General features: G+C 37.0%; 1 protein-coding gene across 1 annotated transcript in view; it reads left to right on the top strand.

Moving 5' to 3' along the window:
* DSCAM (DS cell adhesion molecule) overlaps window positions 1–21,650 on the top strand; it is a 379,165-nt gene that overhangs the window by 133,029 nt on the left and 224,486 nt on the right. Inside the window, exon 2 of the mRNA XM_030451268.1 lies at window positions 10,612–10,618. Within this exon, the coding sequence (XP_030307128.1) occupies window positions 10,612–10,618 (7 nt within the window). The remainder of the gene's footprint in view (window positions 1–10,611; window positions 10,619–21,650) is intronic.

The raw sequence follows: 21,650 nt of genomic DNA, 5'->3' as shown, positions 1-21,650 counted from the left end.
TGAGATAGTTGTTAACATTCAGTTGTCAGATCTGAGGTTATGGTAGTTGTCAGGTCAGCATTCTTTCCAGGAAAAAACAAAGTTTAGGAGCTGAAGAAGGGCTATGTTTCAGAGAAAGCACTGCTATGCTTTTCTGTAAATCAATGGTGTAGGTATATATAAATCCATGCTGTACCTCAATGCTATGCTCCATTTGGTTCACTTCTGCCCTGGGAAAGAGGCAGTGGATTGGGGACAGATTCAGAGAAAGATGACAGCATTAGGTGGTATGGATCTATTTGTGCATGCAGAATTATTATATAGAATCATAGAATCATAGAATTAGCCGGGTTGGAAGGGACCTCAGAGATCATCTAGTCCAACCCTTGACTCTATCTGGGAATAAAACAGTGGAGGGGGCATGTAAAAAAGGATTACAGAATCCCAGGTGCCACGGAAAATGAGGTAGCAAATGATTATTCTCTTTCTCCCTCCTTCCTCCTCTCTCCCTGTAAGAACAAGCTATCAGATTGCATTATCTGGTGGTAGATTTGAATGAGCAATGGAATATACATCCTCACACCTCGCATAATTAGGCTGAGAAACTTATTGCAGAGGATGTCACAGATCCTACAAATCTACATGGATTTAAAAAGTGGTTGGATAAATTCATGGCAGGAAACATCCTATCCGGGACTATTAAATACAAAGATGCCATCAGAAGCTCAAGAGATCCCTAAGTTGCTGGCTACTAGAAAAATTGAAAGTATTCTGCTGAAAAAAAACAGTCTATCATTCCCCTCTTCTTACAGTCTTTTTTAGATCATCCACTACCCTTTGCCATAAGAGGTTGGATGGTCTGATCCAGTCTGCCTGCCTGTGTTTTTTTAAAGAAAAATTATGAGTCTTATTATGGAAATTAATTGTTTTTTGGGTGTGTCTGGCTTTTTTGCAAAACAATTGGGAAAAAAAAGAAGGTTCTTTATGCAATAGGTCAGATATAAAATATATAGGACACTTGAGTCCAGAAGGTAATCACACCCACATTGTCTACCTATTCAGTAGGAACACTGTAATCACATAGCTATAGGTTATTCAGTTTCACAGGAAGATAAAGTGCATTCTCAGTTTGTTCTGTTGACACGTTGACAGACATTATGTAAATAAGTTAATGTTCAGTAGCTCAGACTCTGGAACTATGAAATTCTCCTAAATTATTTTTGAAACTACCAGTCCAGAGAATCAATTCCTCTCTCTGCTTCAGTTACTACTTTGATATTTCAAGACTGGTGTCAAAACGAGCCAGCTCGTAACAATAGTAAAACTCATGGATAGATAAGATGCTTATTGCAGATGTGAAGTAATTATCACCTTCATTTAATCAGTTATGCAAAGTAGAGGAAAAAATTCAAATATGCTCACAGGCTTGCTAGTCAGGATACTCTCCAAGGAGGGGAAGACTGGTGCTTGTAGCTACTTCAGTTAGAAAAGAAATTGATCATTTTTGTATTGAAGTGCTCAAGACCACTAAACCATAGTTTCATGAAAGTCATCCTTTGACACTTTTTTCTCATAGGTGAAGATCATTGGTATCTGACACCAAAATGTGTCATGTGTCACATGACACAAAATTTACAACCATCTCAAGGAATTTTCTTATTCAGTGGTTCCAGGAAAAAAAAGAATCTTTTTTTTTTTATTAGGATTGGAGAGCAAATATGTTTTCCCCCTTTCAATGATGAATTCCAAACCAAAGTTGTGTCAAACTCTAGTAGAGCTGTAATAACAACACAGAAAATTTTGCTAACATATAAAATTTTCAAAGATGAAAACAAAGGGAATGAATAATCCAAAGATTTATAAATTATCACTTATAATACTGTTTCCACAGATTGACTTTTGTCATCAGGTTTTTAAGAAGTTTGTTTTTTTGCTTATGTATGTATACTGCAACTTCAGTTTCTTCAGACTGTGCATTAGATTATGAAAATATAAGTGAAAACAGAATTTGGCTTCAGGTAAAAGATAAAGCAAATGTAATATTTGATGAACAAACCTCAACAAAACCCAGGACAGAAGCCATAGCTTCTTTGGCTCTCCAAGGTCTGCAATTTTCTGTGTATCAACCCATAATATTTTAATTTTTTAGTGTTTATATGCTCCTTATAAACTACATAAAACTTATGTACAGAACTGGACATTGAAGTGCAAACATGAGACCATAGTGTCATGGCAATTCCATGAGTAGCTTTCAAGCCTTCTTAGAAGGTGCTTGCTGGTGACAGCCTGCTTTCTACAATATGACAGTGTTGTCATATTGTACTGCACTATTTGAAGGACTTTTACTGTATTCCCACCACAGAAATCAGAGTGGATAAATTACCTAGGGATGAGACTAAAACATGATAGCCAAGCATTCTTCTAAGGTGGCTTTAGGTGCTGTTTTTCCCTACCTAATAGAAGGTGGTATTTTGTGCCTCTGTTTTGAAGACTTGGAGAAGGGATGCTCCAGCACTGTGTGTGTAAATACTCCCTATGATGACAAGGTCCTGGCATTGATGGAACCTTTCCCTTAATACAGTATTTCCATAGTGTAACAGAAAATTTGTTCTTCGAGTGACTTGAACTACTATATGACTTATGATCACTTTCATACTGCTTCACCTTGACAGAGAAGTTAAGAGAATGAACTTTTTATGCTATGAAGTATGTAGGTGAGCAAAAATGCAGACATGGAAGAATGTTAGCATGGTGAACATATATGAAGGCCCTACACTGGGGAAGGAATTTTCTGGTTCCAAAAGAAGTAAACACAGTTCTCGCACATTTGGGGAAAGTTCCATGAAAGATTCACAAGTTTTAATTTCCTAAATAATCTCACATTACCACAATGCTTGAAGCCTTTTTAGTGAAGGAAGTCAATAAAAAGGAAAAAGCTGAGCTTTATTTGCACACATGAACAGGCACAAAGCAGGATTTTTAACTGGCACTGGAGTGATGAGAGCAGTCCCCAAAGAATGCTTCCTCCAGACCAGTCCTTGAATATTTAATAATGGTGAATTACCAGAACCCTTCAACCATAATGAAGGAATAAGCAGGCAATTAGAGCAAACTGCAAATCCCTTGCCCTAAAAACCCTCCAGCCTTTTGACTTTCTCTCCACATATACGATTCTCTTCTGATTTCTCTCACTTATTTAAAAATCACAGTGAGAAAAGGCTTTTTACCATCTCCTAGAAATCCTCCTCATCCTACTCCTTCTGAGAAAGAAATTGTATAAGTATATTCTCTTGTAAAATTCAAAGCCACTGGTGCTTACTGAAGTTTACGGTAGCATCTTGAGTTGGTATCACAGCCATGCTCATGTGAAATGGAAACCAACTTTCATCTGTAGAAATATTTAATCCTTGCAGGATATCAGTAAAATAACTTGTTATTAGGAGCATCTTAGGATGTGAGCAGCCACTTGTGTGTTAGCCATCTTTCTGGTAGTTAGTAGCTAGTTTGTTAGCATTAGACAAGCCTGGGAAAGCTGGGAGGCAAATTATTTATTTTTGCAATGATATATACACAGTTCAAAAATGTCTCCGAAACCCTTAAAAGTGAGGAAAAGGCTAAGCAGATGAATGAACACTTGAACCTAAACTTGAAAGTAAACCAGAAGTTTCATATGTCTATTGGATGGCATCTTTTATATTATTTGAGGAAATAATTGTCCAGTACATCAGATTCAGAATATTCTTCAGTGGAATCTGACCCTCTAGACTGAAGACTTAAGATCTCCTAATACATGAATGTAGAATGGAACATAAGCCCTAATGGCTTATGCATGTTGCTGAAATGGAAGTTAAAGCAAATGAGAAACTGCAACCAGACTGAAGAGGATTTGGATCATTTAGGTAATTGGGTCAACAGATGGTAAATAAAGGGTGGTATAAAAATATATAAAATAATTAGTCTGGGAAAAAGAAACCAATCCTCCAGTACACTGATGAGCAAATAAGCGTTGATTATTGTTGAAAAGTCATTAAAGCAATGTAGACAGCACACAACAGTAGGGAACAATGCAAACAAGACATTAGGCTTTTGTAGAAAGAGGATAAAGATGAAACAGGTGTTTTAATTTCTGTTTGAAAGATCTGGCTTTTACATATGGTCATAGGATTAAGGAGTCACAGCAATATTTCCTTGTGAGTGATGCTTAAGTTCTTATATTAACAAAGATATACTGCACTAAATATTTGCTATGAAGAAGATGACATAGAGCTGTGTAAGAGATTTTTGGACACCATCTAGAATTTTTTATGAGGCATCACTCTATGGGTAGTAGGAAAAATATTATGGTCCAGGAATGACCATTTAATGGAACACAGCAGCACAAATAGTAGAGGATATTATGCCATACATAAAAGTCACTGTAATTAAATTTCTTCTCTAATTAGAGATTTTGAGATATCCAGAATCATCGTTGGTGTTCAAAGTATGCTGTTTTTCACACTGACATGTGACAAACTTGTCCATTTTCAAGCAAATATAAATTAAGAGTAACAGTTTGACAGTTTCTTGTATTTATATAGTGCTAGATGGACTAAATCGTCTGCTGTTTTAAATTCTTGAGCTGCTGAAAAGCTCTGTAGTTTGGATTATCCTAGGCTCAGGCACTGTGTGTTTTAGCAGCTGCAGAGATGTTTTCTCAAAACACTCCTTTGACATATCTTCACCTGAAAAGTCTGCTTTCCTTTTGTACTGAGACTGGACGACGTGCTAAAGAGATCTTCTTCACCAAATGTCACGATCACATTTTGAAAGCAGAACTTTATGTTTCTGGTATATACACGCATGCTTTTTAACTACATAACTTTCCAACATGTATTATGTCTTGAGCTGCCGCAGTTACATAAAATATGTTAACAGTTCAGGACAGGGGAGACAGGATATAGCTGAGCCTAAGGGCAGGTCTGGTGGGGGGGGGTGACTGCAAAGGTGACACTAAAGCCAGACCCAAGTGAGAAGTGGCTTAGCCATGATGTCTTATCTTTATTGCTAGGGAATAAGCTCCACTGAAAGGGAAGGCAGATTGTTTTTAAGAGTGTTCTCCACTTAACATGGAGAGACATCCCCCAAACTGTACCTGGTTCTATTCCAGACTAATGAGAACGTGGACAGATGGGCTTGGATCTATCTGTATGCATCTGGAAAGTCATTTCTTCTGAGAAAGAGGAAGGTGGTGATAGTTGAAGGGGAATCAAAAATGAAGGAGAAGAAACAAAGGCATGCAGTTATTGCACAAAATGGGATTATGTGATAGGATCTTTGGGATATGTGTCTCCCACATTGAGTATATTTTAGATGTGTCAGCAAGAAACTACTGACCAGCCATGTATATTAAGACTATCTTAGTAGCAGTCCACGATTCCAAAGGGGAAAATAACCACCTGAAACTCAAAATACTTAATTTCTTTATGGGTTTTAGTGGAAGAGTAGGTGTCAAAATAAATGTTATGTTTGACAGGAGTCACATTTGCCTGCCAGCCTTGTCTTATTAATTGCTGACCTTGATTTTTATTCCCATATGGTCTGCATAATATGTTTGAAATTAACTCCTTTTCACTAGTAATTTTAAATACTTTATTTTAATGTTGTTGAAATGGTTACCTCTACATTTGCACTGAATTCTCTGGGTGCTTGAATTTATTCATTCTTCCCAGGAAAAGGGCTGTCTCTTTAGGAAGTAACTGCCGCTGACTGGAGCTGCTGGTTTATCTATGATTTACAATAATAACTTTTTATGTGAAAGGACATTTGTGAGTTCTAAGTCATTATGAAAATCATCCACTTCTGGCCTAAACTACAGTTTCAGCGGCCTAGAGAAATGCAAATAATTCGGAACATAAATCCCTTTTCTCTTCTCATGTGAAGGTGCATTTCACAGTGCAGTATGAAGGAAAAAAACATGGTAGATTTGAAATCAAATAGAGAGATGGGATTGTCAAAGCTTTTTTAGAAATGGGAATGATAATATTAATTATTTTGGTATTAAAAAGCGTATACAACATTTATTAGAAATCAACTCCATCCAGCAGAACACTCCTTTCATTAGGATCTTTTATTCTTCATCTTAAACCAGAACATATACATGGACCTTATCTACTACCTTCCATAAAATGGTTTTCCTTCCCTGCTTATTCTTTTGATCTGGAAAAGAAAAAACTATTCTTAAAGCTATTGTTGCTGTTAGGTATATGAAGCATTATGTTTGCAGTCATTTTTCTAGACAGCAGATAAAATCCTTCTCCCAGTCTCAATCTATTAATGCTTCTCATGCATGTAGTGCATGGTGTTATCTAAAATCACTGAGCTGACAATGTTTTTTCCTCTTATACAGACTTTAAAGAATAAAATGTGCTTTATCATCCATACTTCCAAGTTCTCTTTTGCTATATAGTTGAATATGTTGGAAGCAATTATTCAGAAGTAACATTTTTATTGTTGTAGCAAGGAATTTCTAGTTACTGTCTTCTGTTTAACTGTATTTGATTCTATATCATACTATTGTGGTTACTTCGACATGCTTTTACAAGAGTATTTTGACAGAAATTATAGTCCATCTAAATCTAGTTTGTTCAGGGCTCTACATCTCTAATTTGACTATAATAATAATAGAACAATAAACCATTTTGCACATTCTTGCAGCTTGCTTTCATGTTGGAATTGCTATTAGCCTTCTTGCAGTATATTGAGGTGTTTTGCATATTTGACAGGTTTAACCATTAGGTATTTCAGATGGATTTGTGCTACTTTTCTTTCATTCTTACCCCTTCTGTTCTCTGCATCTTTTTTTCAGAACAGCTATAAATGGAATAAGAAGGCCATTATAGAGACTTTGTTAATACCTGCAGCAACTCCAGGGGACTCTTCTTATTGCTTGAAATAAATTAATTTGTAAAGTTGAGTAGCAAGAAGGTTAATATTCTTCTTTAACATTTTAAAAACTATCTTCTTGCTGCTTCCCGTGTTCTTTTGTAAACTTGTCAGACTGGGGTAATAATACTTAAATTGCAGGAGATCTCCTATCTTCCAGTGACCAACCAAACCCATGTTACTACTACATAATGTATTTGAAAATTTATGGTCAGGGTGGTCCAACAGATAGAGCTGTAGGCTAAAACTTAGAAACAAGGGTAACTTCTTCTAGCCCTGCCAGTAGTGGCTCCATTTTGTGAACACAGTTGCTTTAGACAGCTGTGGTGTGTGTGACCTTGGACAAATTGTCTTCTATGTAATTCAATTTCTTTTCTATTTCCCTAATTGCCTTGTCCATTTCAATAGCAAACTCTCTGAAGAAGACTCTGTAAGAGGCTGTGTATGTATCTATACTACATGGATAATAATGGTGCCCTGCTTATCCATGGCAGTGCCCGGGAGATACCCTGTTCTAAATGCCGATTTAGTGGTTTCTTATGTTTTTTTACAAAAGTAAGTGTGCACTGATTTTTGTTGTCTTTTTTCCTCAAAAAAGCTGCTGGAATGCAATTGAGCTGGACAAATTAAAAATTAAGGAGAAAATAAGTAGTTTTCTTGAGGCGCAAGGTTAATGATATCTGAAGCAGGAAAAGATTAAAAATGGCTTGTGGCAAACTTAAAGGTCATGGCATGTTCTCTTGCATCACTTGATGCATCTGCAGGTATATTAAAACCGTGAGGCATAAAATCTCCTAGCATCCTATTTTTAATAAGTTCTGAAACTATTTGTACTCTTTCAAGTCTTCGTTCCATAATTTATGCTTACTGTCTAATGATGAAATCCAGTTCCCTTGATATAGGCAGCAAACCTCCCCTGCATAAGCTTTTTGGCAAACAAGAATTATGCAATATCTCAGTCTTCAGGTGGAATACTTGAAAGAGACAAGTAAGAAAGGGTTTTGTCAGTGAAAGAACTGTGCCAAGTATCTATAGGAGGCACTATCTGGTTTTCCTTTTAAAACTAAAAAAAAATTTAAAAATACCTATACCAAAACACCTATTAAAGAAATGACCATATTTCTAAAGTCTGTTTTTGAAAACATTTGTAGACCATTTGTCCAAAGGGAAGTGCTTGATGTAAATGAATTACATAAATGAGTACTCCTTGAAAGAAATATTCTCACTGTATCTATTTGTAAAGGAAGGGGATGGGAATCAGCCTCAAATTTCCACATGCACACAAAAAAAGGATAAAACAATATTTCACTATTCTTATCTTAGTAGAAATTGTGTGATTAGTTGCTGTATTACCTAATTAATTAACTTTATAACACTGAATAAAGTTTTGTGGAGGTAGTTTAGTTTCATTGCACAATCTTAGTATCAGATACAAATACTGATACAAATCAGTATTTGTATGAATTATGATAAAACTCCAGCCCAGTGTCTGACTGGCAAAATAGCCATTAAAAAAAAATCTCACTTTGAGAAGTAAAGCAGTAAGCTTGAAAACAGGGAATATCATTATGTTCATATAAATTTTCTCCAGAGTTCTGCAGTGTTGTACACTGGGTTGTCCCATTGCACAAGAAGCCTGTGTGCTTGTGCCAGTATAGTAACACTATAGTGGGTAGCATAATTCTGTAAAAGAGGAATGACTTCCCTGCAATCAGTGGAGTTGCAACAGTACAAAGAACTAGAGACCTGGCACTGCAAATGTTGAATTCTTTATATAAAAGCAAAAAATTATGTTAAAGCTGATGCTACAACATCCCAGTCCTTTAAATTACAGTGAAGGAGAACTTCTGATTCATTTTTAGGTAAGCAAAGCTTTCAAAATAGTGTGATGAAGCCAGGGATGGAACACTTATAAGCAATAATGTAGTACAAAAGAAATTTTAAATCCAGCTGTACAAAATGTTGCATTCATTTTATCAGGCTGCAGGCTGCAATTTTTATAAAATAACTGTTTCATGTTATTGACATGTTTGTTGAACCAAAAAAACCCCCATAATGTAGTAACAAAATATTTTGAGCAAAAAATTATCAAAACATGAGCAGAATCACAGTAAGCAGCAGGTCATACAAAAGTATTATCTCAACTTAAAAACATTTTAGAAGCTATAATTTTTTTTTCTTAATGGCTCTTGTAGCATTTTTTATTTCCGTTCATTTGGGAAAGTCAAAAGGAGAAGCAAATCAGAAATATAAATAAATGTGAAATAGCCTTGTCTTTGTATAATTTGCTTCTGTTCCACTCAGGACTCAAGGTGGTCAGCAGTACCTCTCAAGAAGTGCTGTTAATGTTTTTTTTCCCTGTTGGTTATTTTCTCTCCTGTAGTAGGACTTAAATTTTTCCATGATCACAAAGACCTTTTCAGCTTGCTTCTTATTAAACCAAGCTTACTTAAATTCACTGAAAGACCATATTTCACATATTTATATCAGACATAATGCCTTTGCAGGATTCAGATCATTCATAATGAGGAGGGAAATTTATAGTTCATTCTGTTCTATTTGTCTTCCTAAGTGCAATCCTGTATGGCAATATGAGGACAAATCATAATTGCAAATTACTTTTCACTAAAATGACTCTTGAACATTTTGATTTTCTGGGCCATAAAAGGGAATCTTACAGACTTATAAGAAACTGAAATTATTTTTATAGTGCTTACCTCAAAGAACCCTAAGGGCACTTTTCCAAAGGAATAAATCTGTAAGTGGCTGATAATTGAATGTTGCTGTTTCATAACCTTATTGGGCAACCTGGCCCAGTGCTGCTCTAGTCAATTACTAATTTTTTTTTCTTTCATAAATGGGAGTAACTTCACTGAAGTCAATGGTCTCTTAATGGTGAAAATGAACTGCTGCTATAAACTCTGTCTCTAAGGGGAAAGAACTTGTGGTTAATGTTGTAGGTTCTGAATCCTTTAAACTGCAGAAAGTTGGTGAATCCTCTCAGAACATGTGACTGGGCACAGGAAGTAAGAAAAAGATGATTGCAAATGGCCAGCATGGATTAGCATCTAGCCAATCTCAGCTTTCATGACTAACCCTGTTGCCTTCTGTGACAAACTGTCTACATTTACAGGCAAGGAGAGAATTATGAACGTCCTGTCCTCTCCTCTTTATCAAGGTTTTTCAGCAATGTTTGAGAAAATGTTCTAGTATCTAAATCAGGACACTGTGGTCTGGATGCATGCACAATTGCCTGGATTGCAGCAGGTTGGATGGCAGGGCTCAGGCAGTCATAGTTAATTAATGGTTTATAGTCTAATTGAAGGCCAGTAAAAAATGAAGCACCGTAAGAGTCTGTAGTGAGACCTGTCCAGTTCAACATTTTTATCAGTGATCTGTAAGAGGCAATGGAATGCTCTCACATCTTGTCTGTGGATGACAAATTGGGATCAATGAGTATGTTGAAAAGCAGGGCTACCACACCAAGGGACAGAGAGAGGCTACAGGGATGGGCTAGCAGCTACCTTAAGTAATTCAACAAGCACAAATGTAAAATCCTGTCCCTGCAATGGACCAAGATCCTGGCAGGGCACAAGCTAGGGAGCAGCTCTGTGGGAAAGACCCTGAAGGTACAATGGGCAGCAAGATCCTTGTATGTGGAAAAACTGGAAAGTCTCCAGTGAAAGGTAACCAGGATGGCCAAAAATCTAGAGCATAGGTCTCTTTAAATAAATTTCACCTCTTAAAGCTAGAGTTTGAATTTCTTGAATTCTAAGAGTGGCTTAGGCTTGGCAATTAATTATTTTCTTCTTATTAACTTGACTTATGAGTTTATTACAACATTCACATCAGTCATCAGTACATAAAAGAGCATTAGAATCAAATTTGACCTCATGTAAATGCTTTCTTTAATGCATCTGGTGTCTTTATAAATAAGAATTTTTTTATATGATGTCTGCTCTGACACAAGTCCTTTAAAAATGTGGAGAAATTAATAATACATCCCTGGAATCAAGACTGGTCTAAATTCTAATTTACTGATAAATTATGAAAGCAATAAATTTTTACCTTACTGTGTCTTGTGAATAAAATAGATGATTCACTGTAGTGCCTGAAGAAGGAAAACAGACCCAATGTATTCATGTTATATAGAAGTGAAAGGCTGGTGCACTGTAGACAGCAATAATTAAATGAGCTGTGTCTCACATGGCCCTGTAGAGCTGTACCTAGCATTTGCCAGGATGTGGGCCATCCAGAAGTTCCACAGGCATCTAAATTTCTAAATTTGAATTTTACCTTTGGTTGGCCACCTGGCAAAGATCCCATTGACTCTCAGTCATGGAGACATAATAGAAAGCTGAGAATGCATGCAAAGATTTCTCTCCATTGCATTTTGTGCACCCAATAGAATCATAGAATCATAGAATTGGCTGGGTTGGAAAGGATCTCTCAGATCATCAAGTTCAACCCTTGATCCACTACTGCTGCAGTTACCAGACCATGGCACTGAGTGCCACATCCAGTCTCTTTTTAAATATCTCCAGAGATGGAGAATCCACTACTTCCCTGGGCAGCCCATTCCAATGCCTGATCACCCTCTCCGTAAAGAAATTCTTTCTAATGTCCAACCTAAACCTCCCCCGGCACAACTTGAGACCGTGCCCTCTTGTCTTACTGATGGCTGCCTGGGAAAAGAGACCAACCCCGCCCTGGCTACACCCTCCTTTCAGGGAGTTGTAGAGAGTGATGAGGTCTCCCCTGAGCCTCCTCTTTTCCAGGCTGAACACCCCCAGCTCCCTCAGCCTCACCTCATAGGGTCTGTGCTTGAGTCCCTTCACCAGCCTGGTTGCCCTCCTTTGGACCTGCTCCAGGACCTCGATACCCTTCCTGAACTGAGGGGCCCAGAACTGGACACAGTACTCGAGGTGTGGCCTCACCAGCGCTGAGTACAGGGGCAGAATCACTTCCCTGAACCTGCTGGCCACGCTGTTCCTGATGCAGGCCAGGATGCCATTGGCCTTCTTGGCCACCTGGGCACACTGTAATAGCGTTGCTCTTACACAAGATCCCACTGGGGGTGCCTTTTGCATCAGAGCTTTCTTTCAGGTCGAATGTCAAACACTGCACTAAGACTTCCATGCTGATGATGAGCACACAGGCACATGGTCTGCCACTGTAGTGATGTTGCCCCAAGCTCCCATTTGCCTGTTCTCTAACACTGCAAATGGGACTGCTACTTGGCTGTGAGAGATCTTGTGGTGAGTCTAGTTCCTCATCCACGTCAACAATTGCAGGATCAAGCTGTTAGCTTAACCATGTCTGAATACTGAGAAACAGTAGGACTTTGGTTGAAGACTTATCCTTTTAAGCCTATTGGAAGTTGTGTCTTTGATTTCAATGGGGCCATATTTTTACCTTGCAAATAGAAGTCATTGTCAGTACAAGCACATTCTGCTTGTCAGTTGTTTTACAGAGGATGTAGTGGAACATATTTGGTATCACAAATAAATTGTTTGGGCAAGCTATCCTCTTGTATAACCAAGCAGTTTGCTTCACAGAACAACAACAATAACAAAAAGATAAGACTGCAATTTATCCATTAGCTTGCTTAGCATCTTTCATTTTCTTTTCTGTGTCTAAATTTCTTTCCATCTTCCTAGTTCTTCTTTCCGTTTTCTGTGCCAAAGTGTTACCCCAGATAGACAGCATATCTAGATTTGCATAAACTACTTAAGTTACAACTGAGGTTGAGAGTTGTTTCATCATGTATCTACCTATATAGCTGTTCTGCCTTCTTCAGTAGCTTCTGACATGAGGGTACTTGCAGACTGTATAAAAGTTATTCCATCCTTTAATTTCCTTGAAACACACGTAATTACATTTCCAATAGACAGATAAATTGACATAATTTCTTTTTTTAGTTCTGAAACAGAAAGGCATTTTTTCATTCTGATTTCATTCTGAAATTCTAAATTCCATCGTGATTTTACCTAGAATTAGAATACTTCAAAGACATCTTCCATTTACAAATACAAGAGAAGTAAACTCAGAAGTTTTCCGAGAATTACCCCTTTTCCTGTTGCTTACTGTCTTCAAAACTCATGGGAACACAAAAAAATATGCTGAGAGTAAATCCTCTCAGTTTTTTTCTCAGATGTAAGAACAAGGGAAAAAGGAGGAAGGAAAGCAAGTTGTATGAAGCCAGTTTGGGACAGAAGAGACTGAGATTTCATTCAACTTTAGAGTGTACATGTTTAAAGGATGCTAACCAGTGCAAGAACAATTAAAGACTCCTTTTTTTAATAATATCTTATCACTCATTAAACTTATTTTGTGTAATCTTTTTATGCTCTAAATCAGCCATAAAATTATTCTCTCCTTGGAGCTATCAATACTGATGCTGATGCTGAAAACATGATGTCTTAACATTACACAGTGCTAGAAAAAATTTGGAGATACAGGTGCTATGTAAAGTGTTGAAGGGGTGAGGAGAGCGTGTCTGAAAGACAGCGTGTGTGAAAGCAGAACACTATTTGACAAGCTGAGAAAGAGGAAACTTTAGAAGGATGTTTTTCCTAATGTGTTGGATCAATTAATCCAAACCCCAGAGTAAGCAAAAACTAGAAAAGCAATTTGTTGGGGTGGAATCACTGGGCAATCTAATGGTTAGCTATGAATCCTATTGCCTATAGTCTACCATATCAAGCCTATAACTCTAATGATATAAAGCCATTTTTACATTATTTCTCTGGCCTATGTAAAATACCTTTTTAGTCCTTTTCTCTCCCTGGCTATAAGTATTATGGTATTCATAGCATCAAATTTGAACTGAACCTGTAAAATTCAGGACCACAGTTATAATTTTATTTCTGGTTGTTAGCTGGAATGAGAAATGTGGAAATAATTAGAAAAGATATAGCAGTGTTTGGAAGGAAAAAGTATGAAAATCATGTGTGAAAAGATTAAAATAGATGTTGGCTGACTGTCCAAATGACTAATACTTCACATACCATCTGCTATTAATTTTTATTATTGCATTTGTACAGGGACAAAGGAAAAAAAGCTTTCCCTCTACTGGTGAATTTTGCTTACTTGAATTAGACATTGATAGGATTTATATTATCTGTTAAGTAGTTGCTTTTGGCATGCTTTAGATCAGTCTGAGATTCTTTTATAAAGCTCTATTTTGTTCTTTAAGCCTTTGGGCTACTCAGTGACAATACTGCAAAGTAAGACAGAGAAGATAGCCCTGCCTTATGAGATGAGAAGCAGGCTTGAGTGTGGCCACAGATAAGTTGTACCCCATGATTCTGATTTCTTTCCATATTGTTGTCTGTTTGTCCATCTGTAGAGCAATCTAAAAGTGAGCATATAATTTTGGGAAGCATTAAACAAAATTATTTTGTGGGCTGCACTGTAGTATATTTGCTTTTCCACCACTGTTCTGTCCAGATTACAGGAGATTTCTGCACCTATAGTAAGAAATCAAGTGCACTGGGCTCTCCTATTGTGGAGGTTTGCAGAACTGTCTGCTTCATCCCTGCACAAGTGAGTCAGGTTTTCAAAACCATCTAAAACCTGGATTTCATCAGTGGGTTTGGACAGAATGTAAGCATCTACTCCTTATGAATAAGGAAATCAATGGAGGGAAAGGAAAGGGTCATGCTAGGACTTCAGAGTCAAGCTACAGATAGACCTTACACATCCCAACAATTTCCAAAGAGAGACTTTGAGTTTTTTAAGTACAGACGTTATTAAGGTCACCACGAAGTGGAAACCAAAGCAGTAAATGGATATTGAAAAGGCAATAAAAAGGAGAAAGTGCAAGTGCTGAAGTATGAATAGAGGTCAGCATAAAAATGTATCAGGGTGAGAGCAGATGCAAGAAAAATGTTTTATTTGAATTAACCAGCAGTTTTCAATCTAAAATTACTGTGGATTGGGGTTAGCCAAGTATGTATCTTTCCAAACTCATGACTTATATTTGAGCACCCAGGAAAGGCTGGACCAAACTGGAAAGAGGAACAATGAGGAATGCAGAACCAGCTACTTCAGTTTCTAGAACAGGGTTTCTTAAGATAAGATGAGGTTGTGCTCTAAATTGCTAACTGAAGAGAGTAAGTAGATTCAGATTCTAGTATCTAACACATATTGGCCAAATAGCATATGGTGCTAGCTGCAGCTGCAAATATAATTCAGTGAAAAAGAACTGAAAGCACCTTTAGAGTGGTCACAAACCACCAACCTTGTGACAAAGTGTTGTGCTTTTTTTGCAGTTTGCCATTCATGCAGCTTTTTTCATCTTTTCTGTCATCTTGTTTATATGAATTTCAAGCACTAAGTGTGTTGCTGAATGGCAAGGACTCAACATGTAATATTCTTCTGCAGCATCTCAGAAATCCTGCTTTTTTGCCCAACTCCACCGAGATACTCTCAACCCAAAGTAATTAGATTAAAATACTTACATGACTTGCTAGGATCTAGACCTTTTTTAAGGTCTATTTTATATGATTTTTTCATGGCAGCTTGATCTGACACAGAAAGCCAGATATTTGCTTAATAATTACATCAGCATCACAGCAGCTCTGCTTTAATTAAATCTTCACAATTAGACAGGCTTGTTATTGTATGTCATTAGTCTTCTTAATACCATTTTACCTATTATCACCTCATTTTCAAGCATACATCTGTCTGAGGGAAACTACTTTTCCACCTCACTTCATTGCTTACTGATTTATACCTAAAAGGCTTTAGGCAGTTATGTTAGCAATTATGAATTGTCTTGGTGAAAGTCTAAGGAATGAAATAAAATGTGTTGGTGCATTGAGCTGAATATAAACATGAAAAGCAGATTCTGGAATTCAGTAAGCTTTTCCCTTTTGGGGTTTGCATAGCCATTTGGCTTAATTCTCTCAGAAATATCCCTTCAAGGAGACATCTCAGTAAAAACTCTTCACTCAGCGTGCTTTCTGAACACAAGGGATGTAGGAAATTTTTACATTTAGGGGCTAGAATGGTAGCTGAGCATCAGTGTTTTTCTCAGTTTTATGTCTCTGAAAAATCAGTTAAGGTATTTAATAACAGCATAAATCTATGGAACTTTGCTTTTGAGCTTATCAAATGCTAGGCAACTTTTCATCCACCCTAATGTCTGATAATAATTTTGTACACAGATTTAAGATACATTTGTGGTGTGAAAACTGGATGGAGTTTTTGTTCAACCTGACCCTACATCCTTTGGCTTGGATGATCTTTCAATAAAGTTCATGTCAAAACTACATCAGTTATAGAATCACTTAACTGTAGAATGGTTTGGGTGGCAAGATACTTTAGTAGTTCCAACCCTCCTGCACAGACAGTGATACCTTCCACTGGACCACGCTGCTTAAAGCCCCATCAAGCCTTGAATATTTCCTGTGTTGGGGCATCCACAACTCTGGGCAACCTGCTCCAATGTCTGACCACCTTTATCATAGATATTTTCTTTCTTTTGTCCACCTTTCTAATGTCCCAGAATATTTAAAAGGCTGCAGTAAGGTATCCCCATAGCCTTCTCCTCACCAGGATCAACCAATACAACTCTCTGAGCCATTCTTTATAGGACAGGTGTGCTCTTACTTTATTGTCACTGTCTTCAAAGAATGGAATAAAATAGCAATCCAGGACCTGCAAAGCAAAGTGCTGTTACCTACTTTCCTACTAGAAAATCTAAAGATTTTTTTTTTCCCCTTGTGCAAAAGAGTTTCTTTGGGATTCTCTCTCCTATTGCACATCAGTTAATTACAGTTAATTACACTTTTTTTCTTGGAAGGGAGAATTACAGTAGCACAATTAAAGTAATAATTGAACTGTTAATTTATGTAACTCTTAAGTAGTGTATCTTGTAGGTAGTAAATAAGCAAGACTGGCATTGGCTCTAGTAGGATGCTGAGAAATGATTGTCATTATGAGAAGAAATTAAAATAGCAAAGGTATTTTTCATTTTGTGTAGTAACTGTTCAGCAATTGCATGAACTGTCACAAAGAGCAAGTAGTGAGCCTTGGCTATAGTATTAATTTCAGTGCTACTAATGTAATTTAAGCTGTTCAGTCTCTTTATTTGTCAACACTTTGATAATTCAGGCATCTTCTAAGATAATATATTTTCTATATCACAGCAAAGTGATTTTTGGCTATAAAAAGACTTTCCAGAACTTTTAAGGCAATTCCCCTGCAGTTATTAGTCCTGTCCCATGCTCAAATCTTCACTGGGATCAGCAACAGCATAGGGCCTAAAGTGTTATCACAAGAATTACTGAAACTATTTTGACCTTCCTTGCAAATTCTCATTTTTCCAAATTCAATTTTTGTTTAAAAGAGAAGAACATTCAAAAAACACACTTAGTGTAAATATGAACCACAGCCTTTTGTTGTTGTTGTTGTTGTTTTATTTTGTTTGTTTGTGGATTTTTGTTTGTTTGTTTTGGGTTTTTTTTGTAAGTAACTGAAATTATATGCAAAAAAAAAAAAAAAAAAAAAAAATCAAGAAAAATGCAGGCCATTTTTGGTGTCTTCATCAGGTTTTCCTGATGTTCTGTCTCCACCACAGGCTTTAGATGAAAGTTATGAGCTATATATTCAATCTTTAAAAATGTCCTCCCTTTATTTTTTAAAAAATTTATTTTAAAATTGAAAAATAAAAAATATTTTATTATTAATTTTAGACACAGCATATTTTGCCATTCATTTACCAGCAGTCGTGAAAAATAGGCTGGCATTCTAATAGTCAGGTTGTCAAAGTGACCTTTTTTAATGTCACATGTCACAGAATTTCGTATCACACTAAGACAAAGTGACAGGAAGGAGCCAAGCTTTTCTAATGTTTCCCTTTCACTTTCTCAAAACATTTGCATCCTAAAGAAGATGAAAGTATGGTATATTCATTGCTTGATGATTCAATGACCACTCTAAGAAGAAAGGTCACAGAGCAAAACAGCTTGTGGGTTACAGTTTTTAAAAAATGAAACAGTATAAAATCGAAATAAACAGGCAAAAGATTTGTGATGCTTTAACATTAGGTGACAAGAACAAACTTGAAATGTCAGGGCTGGTCTGGAATGTCACTCAGATGCTTTATGCAGTTATTGCTGTACACCTAATAAGTGAAAACTAAATGAAAATGCTCTGTTTCAGCTCGAGTTTGCAGTTGGTGATTGTGAGAACATAGAAGGACATGGACTGTACAAGTAACAGATTACATTTCAGAGATATGCAATATGGCTAACTGCATCATAAAATATGGAATTCAGCTTTCATATGTCCCAGTATTGGCATGTATTGATTACAGTTTCGCAGATTGTAAGACTTTCCATTAATGGTTTCTCAGATCTTTTTATTGTATTTAAAACAGTAACCATGATGTGAAGAGGATCCTTGATTTGGTACTTATTTGTTCTATGTGATTTGCTCCAAGGTAAATGAGTAGAACACCTTTGAAATAGTTATAACAGATTTTTTCCTGCTCAATATGTAATAGGCAGATGGTCTTTTTTTATCTATGATTACTGTACCACATTATGACCAGTTCTTTAAGTAGTGTAAATGTAGTTCATAAATCATGCACAGATGCCTATTATACTTGTGTTGTCAAATGTCTGGATTTAAAGAGAGAGGTCAGAGAAATACTTAATAAAGTTTGCTGCTGTTTTCTAAACTTTTACTATTAAATTAATATATCTCACCAAGAAAAAACTTAGTCCATGTGAAAAACAAAGGAATACTATTCAAGACTAGTATCCAAAGGAAGCAAGACTTATTTGATCTTGTTACTGGTATACGCATCTGTGCCTGTATCTTCCTAGATCTCCCTCTCAGGCCCAGCAGCTTTTTAGCCCATTGACCAATAGGTTCTGCTACATGTGTCAAATACAAATGACCTCGGGCATGTTATGCATCTCTACAAGTTTTCAGGACCAGGGGCAGGAGCCATAGGCAGTGTTCCTGCTAGGAGGATGAACACTCTGAGGGTTCTACTCTCCGTAGACTCCCAAAGAGCTGGATGAGAGATGGTTGCTGTTAATACCCCAGTGATGGGAAAAGCAACAGTCAGTAGTGATGATCTATTACACACCAGAAAAGCTAGCACAAGTAAGAAGATTGGCTTCATTAGTTTTGCTTCTCATGTAGCAAACTGTCAACTCTGGGAGGGGGTGTATTTTTTTCCACTTATATAGCAGACTTTTCTTTTCTTCCCTTAAAGCCAGAAGGTCCATATTCTCAGATAATTTAGATTTCCAGGAGGAACTGCTTATTAAAAACGTGGATCTTGATCTTTTCTCAGGAAGGGTTAAAGTTCAAGTGCATGTTCATTAAATGCCATAAAGCATTATGTAGGTGTAGGAACCCTTCTCTCAGACAGTGTCATGTTCTTGGAGGGCAGAGACAGAGCAGACTTTCATTCCTGTGGGCTTGAATAGAAACAAGAAGATCAAATCTCATCCCAAATGTGTATCACACATACGGCACGGAAGGTTGATCACCACTTTCCAGAGGTTTGCACCAATCAGGGGCAGAAAAGGAGGAACCCAGGGAGCAGAAAATACCTGGGTGGCAGCTGCTTGTTAGCCAGACTGTCAGAAGAGCACGATACAGCCTCTATAGCTCAGTGCTTATAACTGATCCGATGCTGGGAATAAAAGAACAACAACAACAAAAAATAAAGTAGAGGTAGCACCTAGTTTATAATTCCTTTAGTTCTATTTGCTTTGCATTCTGTGTGTTTGGAAAACCTTCTGATGATATATGTCTTAATTAAAGCCTGTGGAAGTCAGGCTCATCAGAGCAGAAAATTAGAGTCTAGCAATTGTTAATACAGCTAGCAAAAAAGCATAGAATTATAAAGTTGGGTATTAGCTTAATACATTAACTGTAGAACACATTTGTTTACATACAAAATAGTATAAGGAAAGTTATTTTATTAATATTTTTGTTTATTTTAGAAGAAAGGAAGAAGACATCCAGTTTTTGATCTGCCAAGTTATAATGATGGAATAATAGCCATAACTGGGGGTTAAAAAGATCAAAATTTTGTAAAGATCCTCTCCTAAGCATACAGTCATTGTTTAGGTTGGAAGAGACCTTGAAATATCACCTAGTCCAATGCACAATTTCTTTTCAGTACTTCTTTGACTGGAACTGTCATTCTCTGTCCCCCATATCTGCTATCACTCCCTTTCCCTTGAACTGGATGTAAACATCCCTTGTATTGGGATGTTTACAAATGCTTAAACATTTCCAGAGCAGAAGCATGAAAATGTTTTTAAATTATAACAACTGGCTTCCAGCTGACTTGCAAGGAGGGGTGCCTTCCTACATGCTCATCCTTATTCATCCTGTAATTATAGAAAACTACCTGTAGGAACTCTAAGAAACATGAAAAAGAACCCTTTGCATGTGTAGAAAATAATTTCCAGGCTTTAAAGGGATCTTGATCTTGATTGGAATTTAAACTTCACTATGATCGTTTACAGTCAAAAACTCAGAAATATGGTGAATTTGAGTAGTGTTATGAGTTGAGTAATTGGCTTTATTTGAACTGGGCTTGACTAGATACAGTTTTGAAAACATACTTTGTTTTTCTGTGTTTTCCCTTTGGTATCTGCATTTCAGTATAAATTCTGTTTTGTTTTGAAATCAATGGCACACTCTGGGGAAACAGAAAAGCCTTCGTGTTTTTAAAAATTTGCACCAAATTGAAAATATTTGGAAATTGTTCAGCAAGGAGTCACAGAAGGCTGGATCTTCTTTGAAAAACTTATTTTCTGGGATCCTGAAGGCAGATCTCAGTACAGTGATTGATCTCAGTCTATTGGATGACACAGTTAGAGCTGCAGATGAGAAAAGACTGGTGGTAGTGATTGCTGATTATTTAGTTTTTCTTCCTGTGCTGGCAGCAATTAGCAGAAAAGCTAATATCATTTAATAGAGTGTATGTCCAGAGGTATGTTCTCTCTGGTTTATTATGAAATTTCATGCCTGTCAGGACCATCAAGAAAGTGTTCCAGGAATTTTTTATCACACCCTTTGCAGATGGCCATGCTCTGAATATGCATATTTGTAGGACAGATTGAAGAACTACTGTTTAAAAATATATATTTACATTAGTGCCTGTAACGAGTTCACAGGTTCAAAGAATTTGTCTCTCTGTTCATTTTCTTCAGGTCCTCAGAACAGGTACTAAGTAAACCATATGTTCCATCACTACTAAACTGGTGAAAACTTGCCCTTGAAAAAAAAGCAAATTAAGCAAATTAAGCACTAAATCAGTCACCCAAAAGCAATGGCAGCCAGAAGTGGTACTGAGAAGGTATTTGTAACCTATACAGAACCTCAACAGCACTTTGAGCATTAGATTTTCAAATTCAGGGTTTGATCATACAATCATAGAATTGGCTGGGTTGGAAGGGACCTCAGAGATCACACAGTCCAACCCTTGATCCACTACTGCCACAGTTACCAGACCATGGCACTGAGTGCCACATCCAGTCTCTTTTTAAATATCTCCAGAGATGGAGAATCCACTACTTCACTGGGCAGCCCATTCCAATGCCTGATCACCCTCTCGGTAAAGAAATTCTTTCTAATATCTAACCTAAACCTCCCCTGGCACAACTTAAGACCATGCCATCTTGTCTTGTTGAAAGTCATCTAGGAAAAGAGACCAACCCCGCCCTGGCTACACCCTCCTTTCAGGGAGTTGTAGAGAGTGATGA

Source organism: Calypte anna, chromosome 1, assembly GCF_003957555.1.
Source record: "Calypte anna isolate BGI_N300 chromosome 1, bCalAnn1_v1.p, whole genome shotgun sequence".
NCBI classification, from domain to species: Eukaryota; Metazoa; Chordata; class Aves; order Apodiformes; family Trochilidae; genus Calypte; species Calypte anna.
Note: the sequence above shows the minus strand (reverse complement) of the source record. Positions and strands in the feature narration are given on the sequence as shown.